Source organism: Triticum aestivum, chromosome 1B (genome assembly GCF_018294505.1).
Source record: "Triticum aestivum cultivar Chinese Spring chromosome 1B, IWGSC CS RefSeq v2.1, whole genome shotgun sequence".
NCBI lineage: Eukaryota > Viridiplantae > Streptophyta > Magnoliopsida > Poales > Poaceae > Triticum > Triticum aestivum.
The window spans coordinates 244688815-244709146 of record NC_057795.1 but is presented as its reverse complement, the minus strand read 5'-3'; the positions used below and the strand labels follow the sequence as shown (position 1 = coordinate 244709146).

Here is a 20332-nt window from a genome sequence, read left to right as displayed (position 1 = left end):
TCGGAGCGAACTGTATGCCGTATATCACGCACACATTGTTATGACTGCCCGTTTCTGTTGTCCTGTCTAATCGCAAACAGTTCGTATGGATCAACCATATGGCCCCCATCGTAGACGTAACTAAAATCTGAACCGTGTTTGATGTCTCCTTGATCGCAAACGTTTTGCATCTTTTTTGACAGTTTTTGTACATCCCTGTTTGCATTAATGCATCACACAAAGTTTCGTCAGAGGGTCTCTGATCATAGTGTCGCGTTAGTAGCATCCTGCAGTAGTGGTTCCATTCAAATCATGCAAATTAGAGTCCAAAACAAGAGCAAAAGTGTTTGGAAAATTAGATATGTTTGGGACGTATCACCTCTATTTCTTCTAGATAAGGGAAAATATAACCTTCAGCATTAGTTTTTGGAGAATCATCATCAGTATCACCAACATCACCAAAGAAACCACCCTGTAAGCATACTAAATAAAATTCAGTAATAAGTTTAAAAAACTCTCTACTAGAATTGTTAGTTGTTCTTTCAATAACCTCTTCAATAAAGTTCATATACTCAGCATCACTTGTAGCTTGTTCCACAGTCTTCTCCGTTTTGTTAAAATTTTGTTTTTGTCACTCTAAATTTTGCCAATTTTTCTTATGCCACTAGATTTTGGCATTACACTTTTGTCACTCTTAACTTTTGACAATTATCACAATTGACATCACAAACAACAAGATCCAGGCAATCTTCTGGGGCAACCTGAATTTTACAAGGAAATGAAGAAAGAATTTGTTAAAATTTATATGGTGTCAAGTAAATATTTCTTCTAAATCAGTTTTTAAACATTTTCTTTCCCTTTTTCATACCTCTGTTTGTATGTCAACATTCAATGTAGCCTGATTTTCTATTGCCATTGAAGTTCCTTCTTCTGGGCAAAGCTTGATAGAAAAATAATTTGTCCTATTAAAAGCTATGCACAAGTCTCTGAACTTTTTATTAGCTTACTTATTACATTTCCCATATTACCTGTTGTGTAATATCTACATTTGTGTGAACTTGAGTAGCACGCTCTTCAAGTCATTATGCTTTAATCATTTGCTCATTTTGGGCTACCGCCTTAGGTGCAAATACTTTTGGTGATGATATCTGCACATAACAAAGAAAACCATCATTCATTTATCACATGAACACCAACGATCATTTTTTTTTTCAGAAGACGATTAACCTTTTTCTGCTTCTTAGTTGAGTGGTACTCAACAAACTGATAAAGTTCCCGTAGACTCGAATCTTCCTGCAGTCATGTAGTTCAGATCATGATTTTGCAAACCACTAATTTTCTTTTTGGCTCAGGAGCTATTTTCAATACTCACCTTAGGAGCTATTCTCTTCCTTCTATTTCGGTTTTATGAGAATTTGCTTGTCAAATAAGTCCACCACACTATTAATTTTTGAATTACAAAGTAGCTCAATTTTTTGGGTTCTCACCCTCCTCACAACTATTATAATATCTCTAAATTGTGGTCTGCTGCTTTTTTCTCCATCATTTAGCTATCAACAGAAGACTACAATTCTTTTTTATAACACCAATGAGAGAATTCTTATTTCTTCAAACATTTTCTTAATAAAAGACAACTTAGAGGCAAAAAAACACAACATCTATACAACCATGCCCCCTCCCCTCCCTGCGCTGCTTATTTGAACAACAAGTTGGCATCATTTTGACTCAACTTGCCTTAAGGTTAAGTAAAAATTTCATTTAATTTTTTATTGCATAATTAAGCATCTCTTCTTACTGACATTTTTTGTTTCAAGCTAGCTACAAATTGCACGTTACTTTTTAACACAAAGTGGACACATTACTGAAAATGTATCACAAACTTTGCCCCTAATTGATTTTTTTTCATTTGTGTTCAAAATTCAGAGAAACATACATGGAGGTTGTTTGTTCTGACAGATACAACAAATTCATTATTTAGAGCAATACAATGCATCATAGTTGGCACATAAACATGTAGCAAACAATAAACATGTACAATTCAAAATAGAGGAGAGGAGCAAGACAATCTCGTGTGAAGTTACAGATTTCATCTTTGTGGACGACCATAGAAGTTGAGGAGGAAGAAGTCCGACCACCTTCTGTGAGAAGAGGCCGCTGCTTATCTTGATCTGATCCGGCAATCACCTGAGCAACCCTCGTGCAGCTGGGTCGCCTCCAGTAGACCTTCCCATCGTGCAGGTCGGAGAGTGGTTTTCTTTCATCGCGTGCAAGGCACAGACTTCTTTCAACAAAATAGAGGCGATTTGATGTCTCTTTATCGGTGTGTCTCACTTACTGGTGGGACCTAAACTCTTTCCTATTGAATCACTTACAGGCGGGCCCATGACACTGTCGGGGTGGATGCACTTTCCCCATTTCTTCTCCAATCCGCAGCCAGCAATTCCTCGTCGGCGACACGAGCGCACCACCTGCCTCATCGGCGGGAGAAGCTCCACATTCCCCGACGGGAGACCAGCTGCTTCTTCGCTCGTGCGCCAATAAAGGTGCTGCTACTGTCTTCGTCATTCCTTCTTCCTTATTATGCTGCTGCCCTCTTCTCTGTTCCTCCATGCTTAAACGAGGGTTTGAGTGAATGCTTGTGGCCCCTCCTCTGACCATCTCCAGATCCATGCAGCAACATCTTGTAGGGAAACGTGGTACTGTAGTTGGATTTGATTAGTATGTAGTGCGCTGGATTCGTGGACAACGGGTAGCCAGCCATTGTTCAGAAAACCATGTGCGTGTGTGTCCTGCTCATATGACTAAAATGCAGCTGTGAACGAACTGAACGTTGGTTTTTTTATTTATTGTTCTGAGATGCACATTGTGTTTCTTGGGTTGGTGGAGTAGCTATGCTGTGAGTGCACTAAGCATTGCATTTCTTTCTTTGGTCATTGTTAATTTATTTGGGTGGAGAAGAGGATCAACAAACCGAATTAGTCTGCCTATCCTAACTTGACCGCATGCACTAGGACCTAACAGGATCAATCGTAGCATATCTTAGGCCAATGATTCAATTCCCTTGAAATTTTTTAAGAATCTGTAACAAAGAGCTCAGCATGACCATTACCATTACAACATGCCACATGGATATGGTGATATGATGGGATCCTGGCTCTGGCTAGTTCCTTCACCCAAAACCTAGTATTGATAGTTCCATTGCTAAGGCGTTGCCTGATTCTCTCTCTCTCTCTCTCTCTCTCTCTCTCTCTCTCTCTCTCTCTCCTTTTTTCCTCTGTTAATTTTGTACAATAGACATATTTCACAGTTTGGTAAGACTGGCACTGTTGGAGGTTTGAGACATGTTATTTTGAGTACTGGAATATGTACATGTGTTAATTATGCTTTTCCAAAGATTTTTTAATTATTTATAATGCATGTTAAAGAGTAAGAATCCATGTTATAATTACAGCACAATGGTGATAATTAAATTCCATTTTCTACGTATATCTCAGATGGAAGTTGGGAGTATAAAGAAAAGGCATATCAAGTGCTTGAATGAGTATGGTCCTGCTGCTTATCCTAATGAGCATAGAAAAAAACAAGGTACATTATCATGTACAAGTTAGTTGTTCGTCATGTTTTTCCCCTTGTAAATTGAAGTGTGACTCATATTTTCATGGTTTTCTTTTTTGTTTTCACAAACAGGGTATTCAGGATGATCCTCTTGAATTGTTCTACAATCTGATAGAGTCACTCATTGATGAACAAAAGAACACAATCAGAAAAATGGGCCTTGGTTCTTTGTTGGAATTAAAGTGTTCTTTTTCTCCTATTGGAATATACCATTGGCTTGCATTCCATTTTGATACAGTCACAAGAACAATTAATCTTGAAAACAGTTTCTTATTCAACATCACACCCAATACTATCCAGATTGTGTTAGGAATACCAATGGGCAAGAAAATTCTTGACAAGAATTGTTCTACAGAAAATTACATTTTGGTTCATGATATCATAAAGTGGGAAGGAAATTCTCCATCTGTGAAAGACTTGTGTTCAATGATAAAACCAGACATGCAAATTGATATGTTTACAAAGACATTCTTTCTTCTTGCGATGGCTTCATTTCTGTGCCCTTCTTCAGATAGCCTAGCAAGCTCACAATATTACAGTGTTGCACTGATGCTGGACTGCCTTAGTGACTTTAATCTATGCTCATTTGTTCTTGAATGGTTGACTGTTGAAATTTAAATGTTCAAGTCAACACCAAGGAGTAGGAGTTGGATGCAGGTGGTTGCAGTCTCTTATTAATGGTAAGTATTTTTGCTAATACTTTTAATGCAACCGTTTTGACAACAACCAACTTCACTTTTCTTTTTTTACTGAATGGATTTCTACTGCATGCAGGCATCATATTTTGAATTTCTGAGAACTTCAGAATTCATTCTTGGCTACCAAAATACCCAGGATTAGTCTGTGGACTACAAATATAGTCAAATCATATATAGCTCTTGACTCAGAAGATTGTTCGTCTGACTCATTTGGAACATTAGCTGTAAGTGAAGAAGCGCCTACCACTATTACATTTTTCCATGTTGTATGATCTTTTTAGAATTGCTGCCACTTTTAGTAGTTCAACATTTTTTTCATGTGTTGTAACTCCATTCTTTTTTCTCACTACTTTAATGAATGCACTTAAACAGTTAAAGCACATATCTGCAACGCCATTTAGAAGTTATCACTTGCAAGATGATGATTTTTACAGGATCCCAAGCACCATTCAAAATTATATTCATGATAAGATGCAAATTGAACACAGTGTCGAGGTACCTTCTTCCTCTAATCAAGTATTCATCTTTCTAGTCTGCCTCCTTTTATATTTATTATTTCTTAACAATAGGCCAAATTGAACCTGCAAGTAATGACCCAGAATTTGTTCCAAAGAATGATTGAGTATTCAATTCCAACTGTCAAGACATATGTAGATGATATGTTGCAAGTTCTTGTCGGCAACCAGGACTCCGACAAACATTTGCCTGTTGTTGCACCTCCCAACAGGATCTCAGTTTTCCCTCAAGTAGACCTTTCTTCTATATTTGAGAATTTCTGCTTAGAAATACCAGTGTCGTAATTTGTTGATGAAGTAGTACTTGAATCATTCTTCAAAGTGATCATAACAAATAAAGTGACCACATTCATCGAAAGTGAGAATGGTATTGTTTTGTTAGAGAAATTGGCTAACATTTAAGAAGATCTTCTAGGTCCTAAAAGAATTGAACTTCCAGCTCAAAGACATGAAGAATACAAGTATGTTGGAGACATTGGTATGACGAAAGGTATAAGATATTTCTGTTTCTCATCCATATACTACATTTCTTTTCTCATCCATTTACTGATTTCTTTTCTTTACAAATTTATTGGCATTCCTTTACTAATTCAACTTTTTCATGTTCTTCTTTTTGCATCAGAAATGTATGCTCAGTTATTCCCAAAAGAACAAAGCACATTCTTAAACATGAATGAATCTATACATGAAAAATTAAGATGGAAGGACGTCACAGTGGAAACACCCCTTGTATCTCCTCATGGTATTTATTACATCTTCTTAACTTTATATACACCAACCTTTTTGAACATATGCTTGTACAGTACTAGCTACCAGTTCTTCTCTCATAGAAACTATTGCATCGAATCAATTTTTGTAGGCACACATCCTGAATTGCAAAGGAGTGCAAGTTATCAAATTGAAAGGAATGAGTTGACTGTACCTGCGTCCACTTGCAACATGTTGACCAACAGAAGTAGTTCAGGTGGAAAAAAACACCATTCTACACAGCTGATAAGTGGGCCGGGGTCTATCATTGAATGAACATCTCTTTGGTCCTAAAACTAACTGTGTGCTAGTAGAAACATTCTATGGAGAACAATCGTTTGATCTGTTTGAAGATTTTTCCTCCAGAAGCAATTGCCCAAAGTAGCTACCACATTAGTACTGCTACACATGCAGTTCCAAATGCAATAGGTTCTTCTTGTAGAGACACAAAACCAACCCAGGGTGGTTGTTTTCTAGACCCAATTCCCTCTAGTTCCAAACCAAGTTGCTCAAAGCTAATGTTTGCCTACACAGGTCTAATCTCTAGTTCTAGTGCCACACTACACATACCTAGTATTCAAATAGTTTCCACATCTCAGACAAAGCCATGCTCTAGGCACTTGAGCAGTATAAAAACACATTCCAAAATACAGTTGTGTTGTTCAACACACGTGCTGAACGAAGTTTCAGAAGGGCCAGCTTATTGTGTAATACAAGGGAAACAACTGTAACACAAAAACACTTCTCTACATCTATTGAGAATGAATTATACAATACTGTCCTGTCCTACTTGAGAAAAGTTGAGTACAGGCAAAAATGATTTCCTAATACATTAATCTTGTTGTTTTTCTTCCCTTCTCAAGAAATATAGAGATGTACTCCTATGTAGTATCTTCTAACAAAAATTATTTGTGCATCCCTCGTATTTTCTAGATAGATCATAGATGGTTGATCAAAAAACGTTAACTTTATCAATGATGGAAGATGCATGGTTAGATGCATAGGCGTGTGATGGACTATTTCTCAGATCTTGTTATGTCTAATCAGTACATGCGACAGAAGAATGGCGGAGGCTTACCAAATGAAGTTTTGACACACGTTATGTATTCAGACATTATTGCAAGTTAAGCGTCTGAACTTCACTTTTTTCTTCATTTAGTTGTATTGATAGGTACTCAATACAATCAGTTTTTGTGAGATTTTTAAAACATGTACAGATGCTTCTGATGAATCCACATTTGGATCACTCTCAACATAAAACATTTTTCTCAGAGGTCAGTGTTGGATATAGGCTAGAGAGAGCTGGACTGGTAAGCTTTCTTTCCGAAAGGAACAAAAAATATATTCTCTGCAACTTATTTTTTACTTCAATGTCACAGTACCTTATCATTTTCTCCAAAACAGGTGCATAGCCCTTTCCCAGTGCACAACAAACCCAAAGGACCTACCTATTAGTTTCTTGTTGTTGCGAATTTCATTGATATGAGCTTTGACATTCTCGATCCTGAGAGAGATTCAGACAAAATTCTAACACAAATTTCAGCAGTGTCTTACAATTTCAAGATGCTTTTCATTGCAAGCTATCCACATTGCCCTTTCTTCAACATTCAGAGTTTTGGAATAAGGCACATGAAAGTGACAAAGTTGGAAACAAGGTTTTTTCTCTCCCATCATAGTAGAGAGCTCTTTGCTTACACACAGTTCTTCTTTCAATTTTTTTTACTATTTTGGCACACACTATGATGCATGCACTAAGTATTTTTTTTCATTGCACTACAGGGAATCAGTTAACACAGGCATCTACGTCTGGAAGTACTTTACAAGTTACAATGGCATCGAAACTGATGTTTTCTCAAAAGTTCATATTATTCTTTTATTTAAAACAATGTTTCAAGTTATTCTTTTGCTGAATATCATGAGACAATGAGGTGCAAAACTAATTTCTTCCTTGTTACCCATATTAATCTTCAGGTAGATCTGCAAGCTTTACAAGAGAAATTTGTGTTCCAATTGCTTCAAACAAGTACAACGGAATAAAAAGTTCATATTCTTGCTCATCTAGCTTCAACACTTGGAATAATTAAGATTTTGTGTTCCAGATTGTTTCAGGGTCTGGACAAGTTCGAGTAATTGGGAACTCTAGCATTGGAGAACTTAAGTAATGCGTCTTCTAAAGAATCGAAATTATTTTGCAAAAAATGTTTTTTTCTTCTATTTGTAAATTATGTATTCACTTTTCTTTCTAACTTTTATAAATGATCATAATGAGTCATGCTCACTATCTGCTCATGTACCTTTGACACTGCAAGTAATTCAACTTTCTATTCCAATTTACAAGTTGGAGTTCAGCATGGCAAGCAAAAGAACAACTTAATGTACCATGGTAGTTCATCATGGCAAGCAAAAGAATACCTCCAAGTAATGGATCACTACACAGTAACAGGAAACACTGTCTTACAAATGTAGTAGATTTTTTTTGAGAATTTAGCAAACATTAAAGTACTGGATTACTGAATGTTTACTATCCACAAATAGTCATTTTGAAGTGGCTACTTTGAAACTATCCAGGAGTTGATTACATTTTCTGTTGAGTGAATGTTACTGTCAAGTATAATAGTTAGTATCTAGTTTTCTTTCCTGCCTTTTTCATTTAAGATTTTAGTACAGTTTTTTGTTGAGAACACATTTCTTTAGTGACTATGCACATCTTCATTGAGGAATTAACAAGAAAAGAAAGAAAATATACTAAAAAGAAGAATAAGTGGTGGAGGAGGAGAAGAAGAAAAGCAGGAGGACAAGCAAAAGTAACAAGTACTAGCAAAGAAAGAACAAAGAAGAAACCAGAAGCAAAGGAAAGAAGAAGCACGCACGTGAAAGTTTCAAACAGAACAACGGCGCGGGCACCAACTAGACCGCCCAGTTGCGCAGCGTATTCAGCGAGAGGAAAGCCTCCACTCGCGTAAGAGCATCTCTAACATACCCCTTATATCCCACCAAACTGTAAATAACCGCCAGTTTTCAGTTTTGGACAGAAAAGGTACCCAAACAGACACCTTATACACCTTCGACCTTAAGTTTTTAAGGGATGCGGCAAAAAGCTCCTCGTGATCTGCAAAAACAGAGTTTTAGTGTCCGCTTCTACGACGCCATGTATCGGGAGAAAGCAGTTGGCGAGAGCCCAACTACCACAGAAACATCTCCATGACCCATCAGCGTCCGCCGTCCGAGCCGCCCTGCCCGTCCCTATACGTCGGTCGTCCACACCGGTCACTGCCTGCCCGCATCTCTCCTGCCCCGGCCGTCGGCCGCCCGCGTCTCCCCCGCTGCAGTTTAGGTCCCCGTCCGCCGGCGCCCGTTCGCCCCCCGGTCGCTACCCGCCCGCGTCGCTCCTGCTGCAGTTCCGCTGCTACCTGCCCCGATCCATCTCGGCTGCCGCGTCTCAGGGGTTCAGAGCGCGTGGCTCGCCGCTTCTCCTCAGCCGAAGGTGGCGGCGTCCCCGTCCTTGTTGCTCGGCGCACCGGCCTCGAGGAAGGTTCCTGAGTCGCCGTTGCTTGGGGTTGTGCCGGCGTCGAGGTGGAGATAGGAAGGGCGTGTCCAAGAAAAAAAGTGAGCTAGTTGTGGTCTTGCTTGATTTTTTTTAGGCAAACTCCGAAGCTTTTATTACGACGTCACAATGTTTACATGGACGAAAGAGAGTCCGTCCGGCTGTCCCAACCAAACATGTCGGCCAACCGGAAGGAATAAAGAATGCTTCGCGAGCTTGTGAGCCTCGATATTCGAGCTCCTAAATTCGTGGCAAAAATTACACAAAAGGAAATTTGATCAATGCTCTATTTTTTCATGTATGATCGCACCATACGCTGTTGGATTGTTCTCTCGGATGTCCTCGACCACCACCTTCGAGTCGGACGCCACTTGTATAGTTGAGACATTCAGATTATCCGCAAGGGCCAACGCCTCCCTGATCGCCATGCATTCAAGAGTGGCCGGATCGGAAGTGCCTCCAAAAACCACAGCCGATGCTCCCAGAAATTGGCAGTAGAGTCTCTTGATATTGCCGCAACAGAACCATGTCTCCTTCCCCTCCCCATTGCGGCATCTACATTCAGCTTTGTCAGCCCTGCTGGTGGAGGAATCCAGCTCGTCGGACGAGGAATAGGATTGCCACCCTGCCTCATATTAACCGATTGGATAGCTTTAAGTTCCCTGATGTAAGACTGAATAAAAGCATGTACTGAAAAGGGACTTTGGTATATTTGCTCGTGGATCGCCTTGCGACGGGCTCCCCACAAAGCCCAGAGTGTGACCACGAGAGTAGTGAAGTTCTCATGGGATAGAGCCTGGTGCATGGCAGAGAGCCATCTCTTCGCGTCACCTTCTTCGTTCCTACTCAGTGCATCGATGATATGTTCAGATGACAAAGCCCAAGTACTCCGGGATACAGTCTAGTTTAGCAAAGCGTGTCTCCAAGTATCTTCCGCTCCGCAAAGGACGCACGCAGGCGTGTCCGCCATATTTCGATGATGCAAGAGTGCCGCGGTTGGAGTGGTGTTCTTCGCAAATCTCCATAGGAAAATGTTAAGCTTCGATGGTACATTAAACCCCCATAGCTTAGTCCATATCTCACTATCAGCTTATGAATGAGACGACCCCCCTTGCTCATATAACCAAGCTTCGCTGCTTAGTTTCTTCTGGTGGATCATATGGTAAGCAGTTCTAACCGAGAAAATGCCCCGTCTGTCCTCGCTCCACGCCCAAAAATCCTCAATCTGTCTAGTGCAGAGAGGAATCTGCAAAATAGTCTCCGCATCGATTGGAACGAATGTTGCCCGGATCAGCTGTTCATTCCAAGAGCAAGTGGTGTTGTTTATGAATTCAGAACTTTGTGAGGTGGGTGTTGGACCAGAGATGTTAATGGTCGCTTCATGTGTGTGCGAGGTAGCCAGTTATCGTGCCAGATGTCCGTGGTTTCACCATTTCCAATTCTTCTCACTAGTCCCTGCACCATGATATCTCGCCCATCCAGGATTGCCCGCCAAATTTGTGATGGATGATTCCCAAGACTTGCTTCAAAGAGAGAGACATCAGGGAAGTAGACCCCCTTGAGAATGCGGGCGCTCAAAGATGTGGGGTTTTGAAGCATCCTCCACGCCTGCTTCGATAGTAGGGCAAGATTGAAAATCTCCAAATCCCTGAAACCGAGGCCGCCTAGATGCTTTGGCTTTGTCATCTCGTCCCAGGCTACCCAGTTTGGTTTGCGTTTCCCCTGCTTGCTCCCCCACTAAAATTGTCTGATCAGGGAGGTAATACTCTCGCATAAACCTCTTGGGAGGCGGAAACAAGACATAGAAAAAACCGGTATTGACTGTGCCACCGATTTGATAAGTACTTCCTTGCCCGCTGAAGATAACAGTTTCTCCATCCACCCTCTGATTTTCTCCCACACACGATCTCTCAGATATCTGAATGTGCCATTCTTTGAATGCCCAACATCAGTAGGCATCCCCAAGTACCTGTCACTGAGCGATTCATTCTGAACGTTTAATGTGTTCTTGATACTATCTCTCATAACTTGTGGACATCCTTTACTAAAGAAAATAGAGGATTTCTCATGATTTATCCGCTGTCCAGATGCCACACAGTAACTTTCCAGCAAGTTTGATACTGCAACAACCCCTTCAACACTCGATTTAAACATCAACATGTTGTCATCAGTGAAAAGGAGATGGTTCACGGCTGGCATTGTTGCTGCCACCTTGATCCCTTCTAGTTGAGACGACGAGGAACTGGATTTCAATAGGCACGGAAGGCCCTCTGCTGCGATTAAAAAGAGATATGGGGACATCGGATCTCCCTGCCGAATACCTTTGGATGGGTTGAAAGTGTCAAGCCTCTCACCATTAAAAAGAATTGAAAATGACACTGACCGCACCATGTTCATTACTATCTGAACCCAAGATGGGGGCAAAGCCAAGCTTTATCATCATCGCATGTAATCTGTCATATGCCTTCATCATATCGAGTTTAAGCGCACAGAAACTGTTAACCTTGGCCTTGCTGCGTTTCATAAAGTGAAGACACTCATAAGCACTGATGATATTGTCTGTGATATGCCTGCCTGGCACAAAGGCTGATTGTTCCTCTGAAATGATGTCCGGAAGAATCATCTTCAATCTGTTCGCAATCACCTTGGACGCGATCTTATATAATACGTTACATAAACTGATTGGTCGGAATTGAGTTAGCATAGTAGGGTTCATTACCTTGGGGATGAGAACCAGGACCGTATCATTGATGCTTTCCAGACTCTCCTCTCCCCGAATAATCCTGAGAACCGCCTCCATTACCTCGGCACCGCAAAGATCCCAGTGATGCTGATAGAAGTGAGCTGGAAAACCATCGGACCCTGGTGCCTTGGTCGGAAACATCTGAAAAAGGGCTGTCTTTACTTATTCTCCCTTGTAAGGTGCGACTAGTAACTCGTTCATCTCCGCTGTACCTTGGCTGGTACACAATTTAGAACTGCTTCCATGTTGTTTACACCTTCTGATGTATACAAGGTTTTATAAAAATCATGCACCATTGCTTTAAGCTCATCTGGATCATTTGTCAAGATCCAAGGGAGTTTTGTAGGGCCTTTATCATATTCTTCCTTCTTCGGATGCTTGCTCTCAAGTGGAAGAACTTTGTGTTTTTGTCACCCAACGTTAGCCACTCAATCCGTGAACGCTGCCTCCATAATATTTCTTCCCGATGGTGTAGTTCAACTAGATTTTCGTTTATCTTGAGCTCGACGTGTGACGGAGCCCTTCGGCTTGGATCAGCCCGCAACTTCTCAAGCTCCATTTTCAGCCTTTTAATCTCCTTTCGAACGTTTCCAAAAGTCTCGTTGTTCCACCGTCCCAAGTCATGGGATATAGCTTGCAGTTTGGCCCGAAGATCATCCACTATATTGCTGATTCCCCCGCCCGTCCATGCTGCGTTGATAGTGTCACTCCAAGATTCATGGCCTTCCCACATTACTTCATACCGAAAAGGTTTCGGCTGCCTGCTCCGCGGTTGCTCTCTGTTCAAACGCAGCAGAACGGGGCAGTGGTCAGAGGATGCTGTCGTCAGGTGTGTCAGATCCGCAAGAGGAAACCTTGCACGCCAATCAGCATTGGCTAGGGCGCGATCCAGCCGGACCCTAGTGTAGGATTTCCCCCTCACTTTCTTTTCAAAGGTCCAGAAACGACCAACATAACCAACATCTAGCAACATGCACACGTCAACCGCATCACGGAAATTCTGTATCTGCACATTGCTCCTTTGTCCAACTCCTTCATGCTCATCGGGGCGTAGAACTTCATTAAAATCACCAAGGCAAAGTCAAGGTAGACTGCTAGAAGTGCTGATGTTTTTCAAAGTGTCCCACGTTTTATATCGAAGATGTGTTTGCGCTTCGCCATAAACCACAGTAGCTCTCCAAGGCTCAAAACCTACCTCCTCAACAGAACAATCAACATGGTAGTCCGAGTAACCAAGGATTTCCAATTTTATTTCATTATTCCAAAAAATGCCAATACCTCCACTTCTACCACGACTATCAATCGCAAAACTATTATCATAACCAAAAGTGCCTGCTAGCGCTTCTACCCTCGAGCCTTCTAACTAAGTTTCCACAATACAGAAGAGGGTAGGGGCAAATTTGTTCGTGAACTCGCGAACCTCTCGAACTGTCGCGGCTTTGCCCGCGCCCCGACAGTTCCAACATAGCGCACTCATTGGGCCTGGCGGTGCTCCTCGAAGGAGCCCGCCAAATTCTTCACTTTTGAGGTTGCACCCTCGGATTCCTCCTCCGTCTTCTTGGTTCTCTTCAGATCTCTGTACGGTGGTGGGCTAACAGCCGCCAATGCTGCTGGCACAATTGCCAGCGGGTTCACAGTTCCCCCTGTAGTTTCAGGACTTGGAGGCGTGGTAACTTTGGCTCCCAGCTCGGCTCCCGCATTCCTCTTTCTGTTCCAGTCCTCCATCTCCGCATCACTGGCCACCCCCGCTCGGGTCTCCCACAGTCCCACTTGACATGCGTTATGAGCATATTGATCTATCGTATCACCTCGGCCTTCCCCTGAGTGGGGGCTGGAACGGCCCCCTGATCGGCCTCCTCTCCGTCCACCTCTCTGGCTGCGGCCTTCTCCTGGACCACGACCTGAACGCATGGCCCAGCTGGCTCGGAGATCCTTGAATACAAGTGCTGATGGAGGGTGGATGCCATTGCCGTGTTCCTTATATAAGTGACCTAGCATACCACAAACCGCGCACCAGTCCGGTAGCTTTTCGTACTTGTCTCTGTATATCTGCCTCTTCCCATCTCTTATCATAGATACCACATTCTTGAGGGGTTTATGGACATTGATGCTGACCCAAACTCGATGAAAATTGCCCACAAAGTCATGTGAGTTCGGTTCCGAGAAAAGAACTTCTCCCACTTTTGCTGCCAGCGGAGCCACCAAATGAGCATATAGTTCTGGGACATCATGGATTTGTATCCATATCTTGATTGTCTCCAGCTTGACAGTGGAAGGCTTCGAGATTCTGTCATACGGCAGCAGGATCACCGCGTCCCCTCTGAAGTTCCAAGGGCCCTCGTTCATGACTCTCTCCCAATCACCAAGGCAAGTGAATTGGACAGTATAAAGGTTTTCCTCCAGAGGTTTAAACTTAGCCTCCTGCGCGATGTCCCACGGCGCTCTCATGTTTCTGTAAAACCAAGTCTGGCTATAGCTCTTCGTGGTGTTAACCCTACCTAGGGCTACCCATCTCGGCCCCTCCGGCGGCGCAGCTTGCTCGTCAAAGATCACATCATCCAGATCCTCCTCTCTCAGTCCCAACTCTTGCATCATCTTCTCAACTTCACTGATCCCCGAAGAACTTGAGTCCCCGGAAGTCGCCATTGGATCTCTCACCCGAAAGAACAGATCGGGTTTGGTGGGGGAACCCTAACTTCCGCCGCTCCCTCCCTCGACGCGGACGTGGAGACAGCCCTGGTGGCCACCCCCAGCGCAACACAGGCGGGAGAGGGGGTTGATCGGCGGTAGGGGAGCAATCCTCAACAGCGGCGAAAATCGCCCCGGGAGAAAACTAGAAACCTTAACTAGAGGAAAGTAGTGGGCCAACTGGCCTTGCTTGATAAATTGGTATATTTAGAGAATCTTTTTTACGGGTTGATTTCTTTTGCGGATTGATTATACGGGACCTGTTGGGCCGCAGCTAAAATCGGCCCTTAAAACACTTTTTACTTGGCCCGGACTGCACCATGTAACGGTCGAAACACTGTAGTTCTATTTCGCCAGGAAAAAAAGGTTTTTTTTTTTGAAAAGCAGGAATACAGCCGGCCTCTGCATCAATCAATCGATGCATGCAGAGTTGGCGGGGTACGGATTGGCTTCGGCCAGATGCTTGTTTTGGTATAGCAGCAAACCCTAGTTCGTAAGAGGAGATCGAGAGAGTGGCTCTCACACACAGCGTCTCGTCTTATCCTCCTCCTCGTCTTCGGCGAGCTCAGGCCTTCCCCACCGAGTTCGCCGCATCCGCTTCAATGTCGAGCCGGCCCGCCGGCCGCCGCTCGTCGGCGTCGGCCACGGCGGAGACAGCCGGCGCTAGGGTTGCCAAGGCAGCGTCGGTGGAAAGCAGGCGGGCCGCCTTGGGAGATCTCACCAACGTTGTCGGCGGGAGGAGCGGCGCGGCCGATGCGGTATGGCTCGTTGCGAGATCGGCGTTGTTCCTTTCGCGGCGGCAATTGCTTTTGCTTGGATTCTCGTTGGTTACAAGGGGACGGCATGTAGAGACGTATCCTAGATGTTATACATACCGCACTTGTTGAGCAGATTTATTGGATAATAATCTGCTATGGCATTTCGCGGGTTGCCCTCTTCTTGATCAATTTGATGCATAATTTATAAGATTTCCCTATATTTATTACTGGCCCCTGTACAATTCCTCCCCTGTCTCCGTCAATTCCACGACAGGTACCCGATTATTTTATGTTTTCACGAAATTTTCTGTGCCACCGGCAATTGCTTTTCCCTATGTAATGTCTTTTGCTTGTTCCACCGGCCCCGATTGAACATTTCCTTGCACATATTTGGTTCATCTGCTTTTCTGATCTTGTAAGTTAGCCTATGTGAAGAAGGGGAGTTCTGCTAGCCTTCCCAACGTGAACAGGAAAGTGGCTTCTGCCACAAAACCAACTTTCGACCGGTTTGAGCGAGCAATATCGCACCATGGCAATGCCCTTAAGAAGGAGAATGTTAGTCGCCCTTCTGTGCCTTTGTTGGCGCCCCATGGCAGTTGACCCGGCCTGTCTCATGATTCTGTTTCTATGGAGGACGATATGCTAACATGCAATTCAGTGGAAAGCCCTGGTCCTCCATTCCTTGACAATGCAGCTTCTTCAGTGGCAACTTCCTTGCGCCGTTGTGCGAATGATAAACTTCCTGTATCTGACAATAGGGATACCACAGGTTTGTTTGCCTGTCACAGTAATCCTGGTTAGGTTTCTAATCTGTTGTGTTGTATAATTATTTATTTTTGTTCTTTCTTTATTGTTACAGTATCTAGATGGAGAAAACATTGTCCTACCCCAATCGAAAATGACAATATCTTTGAGATTGAAACGCACTGCAAGGATCCAGAACTGTGTTCAACTCTTGCTTGTGACATTTACAAACACTTGCGTGAAGCTGAGGTGATTGATTCTTGTTCATATGGAACTTCTAATGTCTGCATGCTTTGTGCAACAAGTAATTTCTGCAGTGTGCACACACCTGCAAAGTAAATGCATATTGTTATCTACACAAGATGTCACTTCGTTGTGTGTAAAAGGGATGCATCAATTGGGAGCTAGGAATAGAAGAATTTTGCTTCTAATTCACAAATCCAATAGCACACATAGCTTTTCAATATTGTCGTCTTTGAACAAGAAATACAGTATGTTGATAGATGTCTCATTTCTCATTCACTCACATCTCTATGGAACAATGCATTGCTTCATCATCCATGTTGTCCATGTCTTTGCTTTCTTCCTAAAGCAGTTGCAGACCGCCTGTCTATATCTATCTCTACTGTAATGTTATATTTGTCTTTTAGCAGGCCAAGAAAAGGCCTTCACCAGATTTTCTGGAAACCACTCAGAAGGATATTGACACAAGCATGAGGGCAGTACTTATAGACTGGCTTGTGGAAGTGAGCATTTCTAGAAAAAAGGTTTCAGAAGCTAGACACACAAAAATATTTCTTCTAATCGGTTACCTTTTTACCCTACTCAATTCAGGTCACAGAAGAATATCGTCTTGTTCCTGAAACCTTATACCTCACAGTCAGTTATATTGATCGGTATCTTTCTAGCAAAGAGATCAATCGAGATAAGCTGCAGTTACTTGGTATCGCCTGCTTGCTTATAGCTGCGTAAGATCCATCGAGTTAAATTTGTCTCTTCTGTTGTATTAAGTTTTTTTTTTCTTGTTTCTGTTCTGATATGCTTTATATTCAAATTTCAGTAAGTATGAAGAGATATGTCCACCCCAAGTAGAAGAGCTCTGCTATATTACCGACAATACATACATAAAGGATGAGGTCTATGGCCCTGCCGATTGACTTTCCTTTACATATTTTTTTATGATCTTTTGTTTTGTTACACACAGATAACACAGGTTCTGCGAATGGAAGCTTCTATCCTGGGTTGCTTGATGTTTGAGATGACTGCACCTACAGAAAAATGTTTTTTGAGGTAGCATTCTCTGTTATTGTGATATTTATACACATAAACATAATTACTGACACTAAATATATTATTATTTCCGACAATAGGAGATTTCTGCATGCTGCTCAACTATGTCATGAGGTAATTGCTTCTCTTCAATTATTTACAGTTACAGTCAGTCCTGTGTGCAATGTGGTCTTCCAGCTTACTCAACCTATTCTTCTGCAGGGCCCAGCTTTGCATCTTGAGTTCCTAGCTAGCTACATTACTGAGTTGTCACTTCTGGAGTACAGCTTACTTTGCCATGTACCTTCACTGATAGCTGCCTCTTCAATTTTCTTGGCGAATTTTATCCTTAAGCCAACAAAGAATCCTTGGGTATATATGCATTCAACCTTCTTGGTTCTTGTGGATCTTATTTGTTAAACCTTTTTTCCCTCAAGGGCTGCACATGTAACATTCGTATCTCTTTGAAACTGAAGCAGAATACCACTCTTTCCTATCACACACAATACAAACCATCCACATTACGCGATTGTGTAAAGGTACTACACCGGCTTTTCCGTGTTGGCCTTGGAAGCAACCTCCCTGCAATTAGAGAAAAGTACAGCCAACACAAGGTGAGGGAGTGCCGTCAACAGCAATTTGGAAGCATTTAATTCCCTTTCTACTTTGATGCTAAACTGCTATTGGCCTTCTCCATATGTTCCCCCAGTACAAATTTGTAGCGAAGAAGTACTGCCGGCCATCGATTCCAGCCGACTTCTTCCAAGATGCTAGCAGTTAGAACTTGGAGCACCAGATCAGGTTCGGTTACTCATTCAAGTCTTCCGGTGGCTGGTGGCCCGAAGTTGCTAGGCTGATTTGTACAGATTGCTGTGCATGCAGGACATACCGACACCATTGTTGTTAGTTGATTGGTGGTATATTGTACATTGTTGGCAAAACCTGTGCAGCTATGTTTATTTGATTGGAAGGAGGCAATGTTCGTGATGCTGTTTGTAGTTTCTCCCCCACATTTAAATGCTTAGCTGCTGCTCTGTTTCTTGGGTATGTAGTGTACGTCATAGTCCAGTCATATCTCGTCACACCTTGCTTGTTCGATATGTTTCTTGGAGTGTGACGTCAAAACAAAGATGAATGTGTTGACTATAGGCAGTTGCCTAAGAACCGCACTAGCGGTGGTTATTCTAAACAACTTATTTTCATTCCGGTTGACACAACAGTCTGAATGCAAAAAAAGAAAAGTCTGAATCATCTTTTTTGTAAGACAGCAACTTGTATATCATCTATCCATTCTATTGTTTTATTTTTATTATGTTGTTTGGCATGTCCCCTTTTCAAACACGCCAAAATGTACCTATTTCTCCCTTGATGAAAGGTCAGCGCTCCTGACGGTTGCTCAATTTGTTTTTACTATTGTTTATAAATCTTGTCGTAATTTCTCTTGTAATTATTGAGTTCCTATAACTGGTCTCACTCACAAAAATAGTATGGGAGTCGTCTTAGGTGGAACTTCCCGAGCGACCTTACCGAGGATTTTTTTTTCGCTCGGAATTTAGAGAGCTTTATTCAACAAGAGAGATCCTAGGAAAGTCAGCTAGCAGGCTTGTGACCAGGGTGGTGACGAGTTCATATTTACTTTCGGTAACCATCCATGGGTGCCCTGTTTATAAGTTGATTTTTATTGTTGAAACTGTACGTCTGTAGGCATACGTTACTTGTATTTATATGAGTTGGAAAACATTACAGATAACCTAGAAAGCACACGTACAAATACGGAAATACAAAGCACACATACAAATATGGAAATATAGGGAGGAAATACCGTGTAACAACATTGCGGAGGGCTCTTTACCTCTCTTTCTTCTTAATATATATAGTATGCACACACGTGCGTATTCGAGAAAAAAAAAATACATGAAGGATACAAGCCGTATGGCTGGCTCCGCCATACATCACAGAGGACCCCAAACAAAAAAAATAAAATTGCAAGCCCATCCTTGGTCTTCTCTGCTTCTCCGTCGCGTCAAGGCCAGCCAACATCGCTGGAGGCCGAAAAAACACGGATGAGCAGCTCACCTGGAGTTAGAAGGAACCACTTGCACAGTGGCTTAAGTGAGCCACAGCAGCCACCCACTCCGAATAGCCGGATTAGGTCCCAAATCTTCTATAGGCTGGAGGCAACGGCCACAGCGGCCGCGCTCCCCGAGCTCTGCGGGCCTGGGGACGACGCCACTCTGCCTCATTGAAGGCATCCGGTGAATCTGATCGGACGGCCACATTCAAGGGACTATTGCAATTCAACGGACCAGATACACTGACAGTTGATGAGGTGCATGTGGCAACCATCATAAAAGATCGTGGTCCCGACTTGGGCGGGAAACCCTAAATTTTGGATGGCTTTCGCAAAAACAGATTAAGTCCGGAACAAACCTTTACCGTGGTGAAGGACAGCAGATAAAGTATCGTTACCAGATGGATTTGAGCATTCATAACGGAACAACATAGACCGAAAGAGATAGAATAGAGGGAAAACAGGGTCCTAGGCATTTCACTCAGACAACGAAACACAAACACATGAGAGAAAAGCTATGAGTGAAATACATTCGGACTAACACAAGATCCTTCAACCGAAAGGCAACTCAACAAAGAAAAACTGTGGTGGCGTAACCCACCGTATAAGAACTGTATGACCCTGAGTGTCACACAATTATCGTGGCACCCAATTAGTCTAGTTCTTCGTTAATGTATTCACTCTCAGAAAGAAAATTCCACTTTGTCGAAATTTTCAAACTCTTCGAGTGTTGTGCACCCATTCCTTTTAAGATGTGGAAGTGATGGTACGGGTGCCGAGTCCAGCTTACTGCACATTTGCAAAGTCTAGGATATTTAGCTCACACCGTAACACACATAATCTTTTCTCATCGAGAGGCTTGGTGAAGATATCAGCGAGACTGTCTTTAGTATTGACATGATTGACAACAATATCCTCTCGAGCAACATGATCGCGAATGAAATGATGTCCGATCGCAATA

General features: G+C 42.6%; 1 protein-coding gene and 2 long non-coding RNA genes across 9 annotated transcripts; 2 read left to right on the top strand and 1 right to left on the bottom strand.

Annotated features, from left to right (window-relative positions):
* Positions 1–537: 537 nt before the first annotated feature.
* On the bottom strand, positions 538–2211 carry LOC123117848 (uncharacterized). The gene is made up of 3 exons (XR_006457541.1): positions 2115–2211; positions 848–1272; positions 538–740 (listed from the first exon to the last, which is right to left on the bottom strand). It is a non-coding gene; the product is annotated as an uncharacterized lncRNA (long non-coding RNA).
* A 139-nt stretch (positions 2212–2350) lies between these two features.
* On the top strand, positions 2351–8117 carry LOC123117822 (uncharacterized). Of its 7 annotated transcripts, XR_006457538.1 has the most exons (12): positions 2353–2522; positions 3474–3564; positions 3667–4274; positions 4369–4516; positions 4665–4787; positions 5223–5297; positions 5430–5549; positions 5667–5771; positions 6602–6677; positions 6772–6864; positions 6959–7209; positions 7334–8117. It is a non-coding gene; the product is annotated as an uncharacterized lncRNA (long non-coding RNA). The 7 variants fall into 7 exon arrangements; XR_006457534.1 differs by having other exon boundaries at positions 2351–2522; positions 5667–6677; XR_006457529.1 differs by having other exon boundaries at positions 2351–2522; positions 5667–6864; positions 7334–7525; positions 7654–8117.
* Positions 8118–15131: 7014 nt separating this feature from the next.
* On the top strand, positions 15132–18489 carry LOC123078098 (cyclin-A1-4). The gene is made up of 12 exons (XM_044500499.1): positions 15132–15287; positions 15708–15842; positions 15888–16056; positions 16147–16280; positions 16685–16777; positions 16866–16999; positions 17092–17167; positions 17245–17321; positions 17402–17435; positions 17523–17672; positions 17780–17914; positions 18010–18489. The coding sequence occupies exons 1-12, from the start codon at positions 15132–15134 to the stop codon at positions 18079–18081; spliced, it is 1365 nt and encodes a 454-aa protein (XP_044356434.1). The 3' UTR covers positions 18082–18489.
* The last annotated feature ends 1843 nt before the right edge of the window (positions 18490–20332 follow it).

Coding starts and splice junctions, on each gene's coding strand:
- LOC123078098 (XM_044500499.1), top strand. CDS start 15,132: ATGTCGAGCCGGCCCGCCGGCCGCCGCTCGTCGGCGTCGGCCACGGCG. Junction 16,057..16,146: donor TGACAATAGGGATACCACAG/GTTTGTTTGCCT, acceptor TTATTGTTACAG/TATCTAGATGGAGAAAACAT. Junction 17,000..17,091: donor GCCTGCTTGCTTATAGCTGC/GTAAGATCCATC, acceptor TTCAAATTTCAG/TAAGTATGAAGAGATATGTC.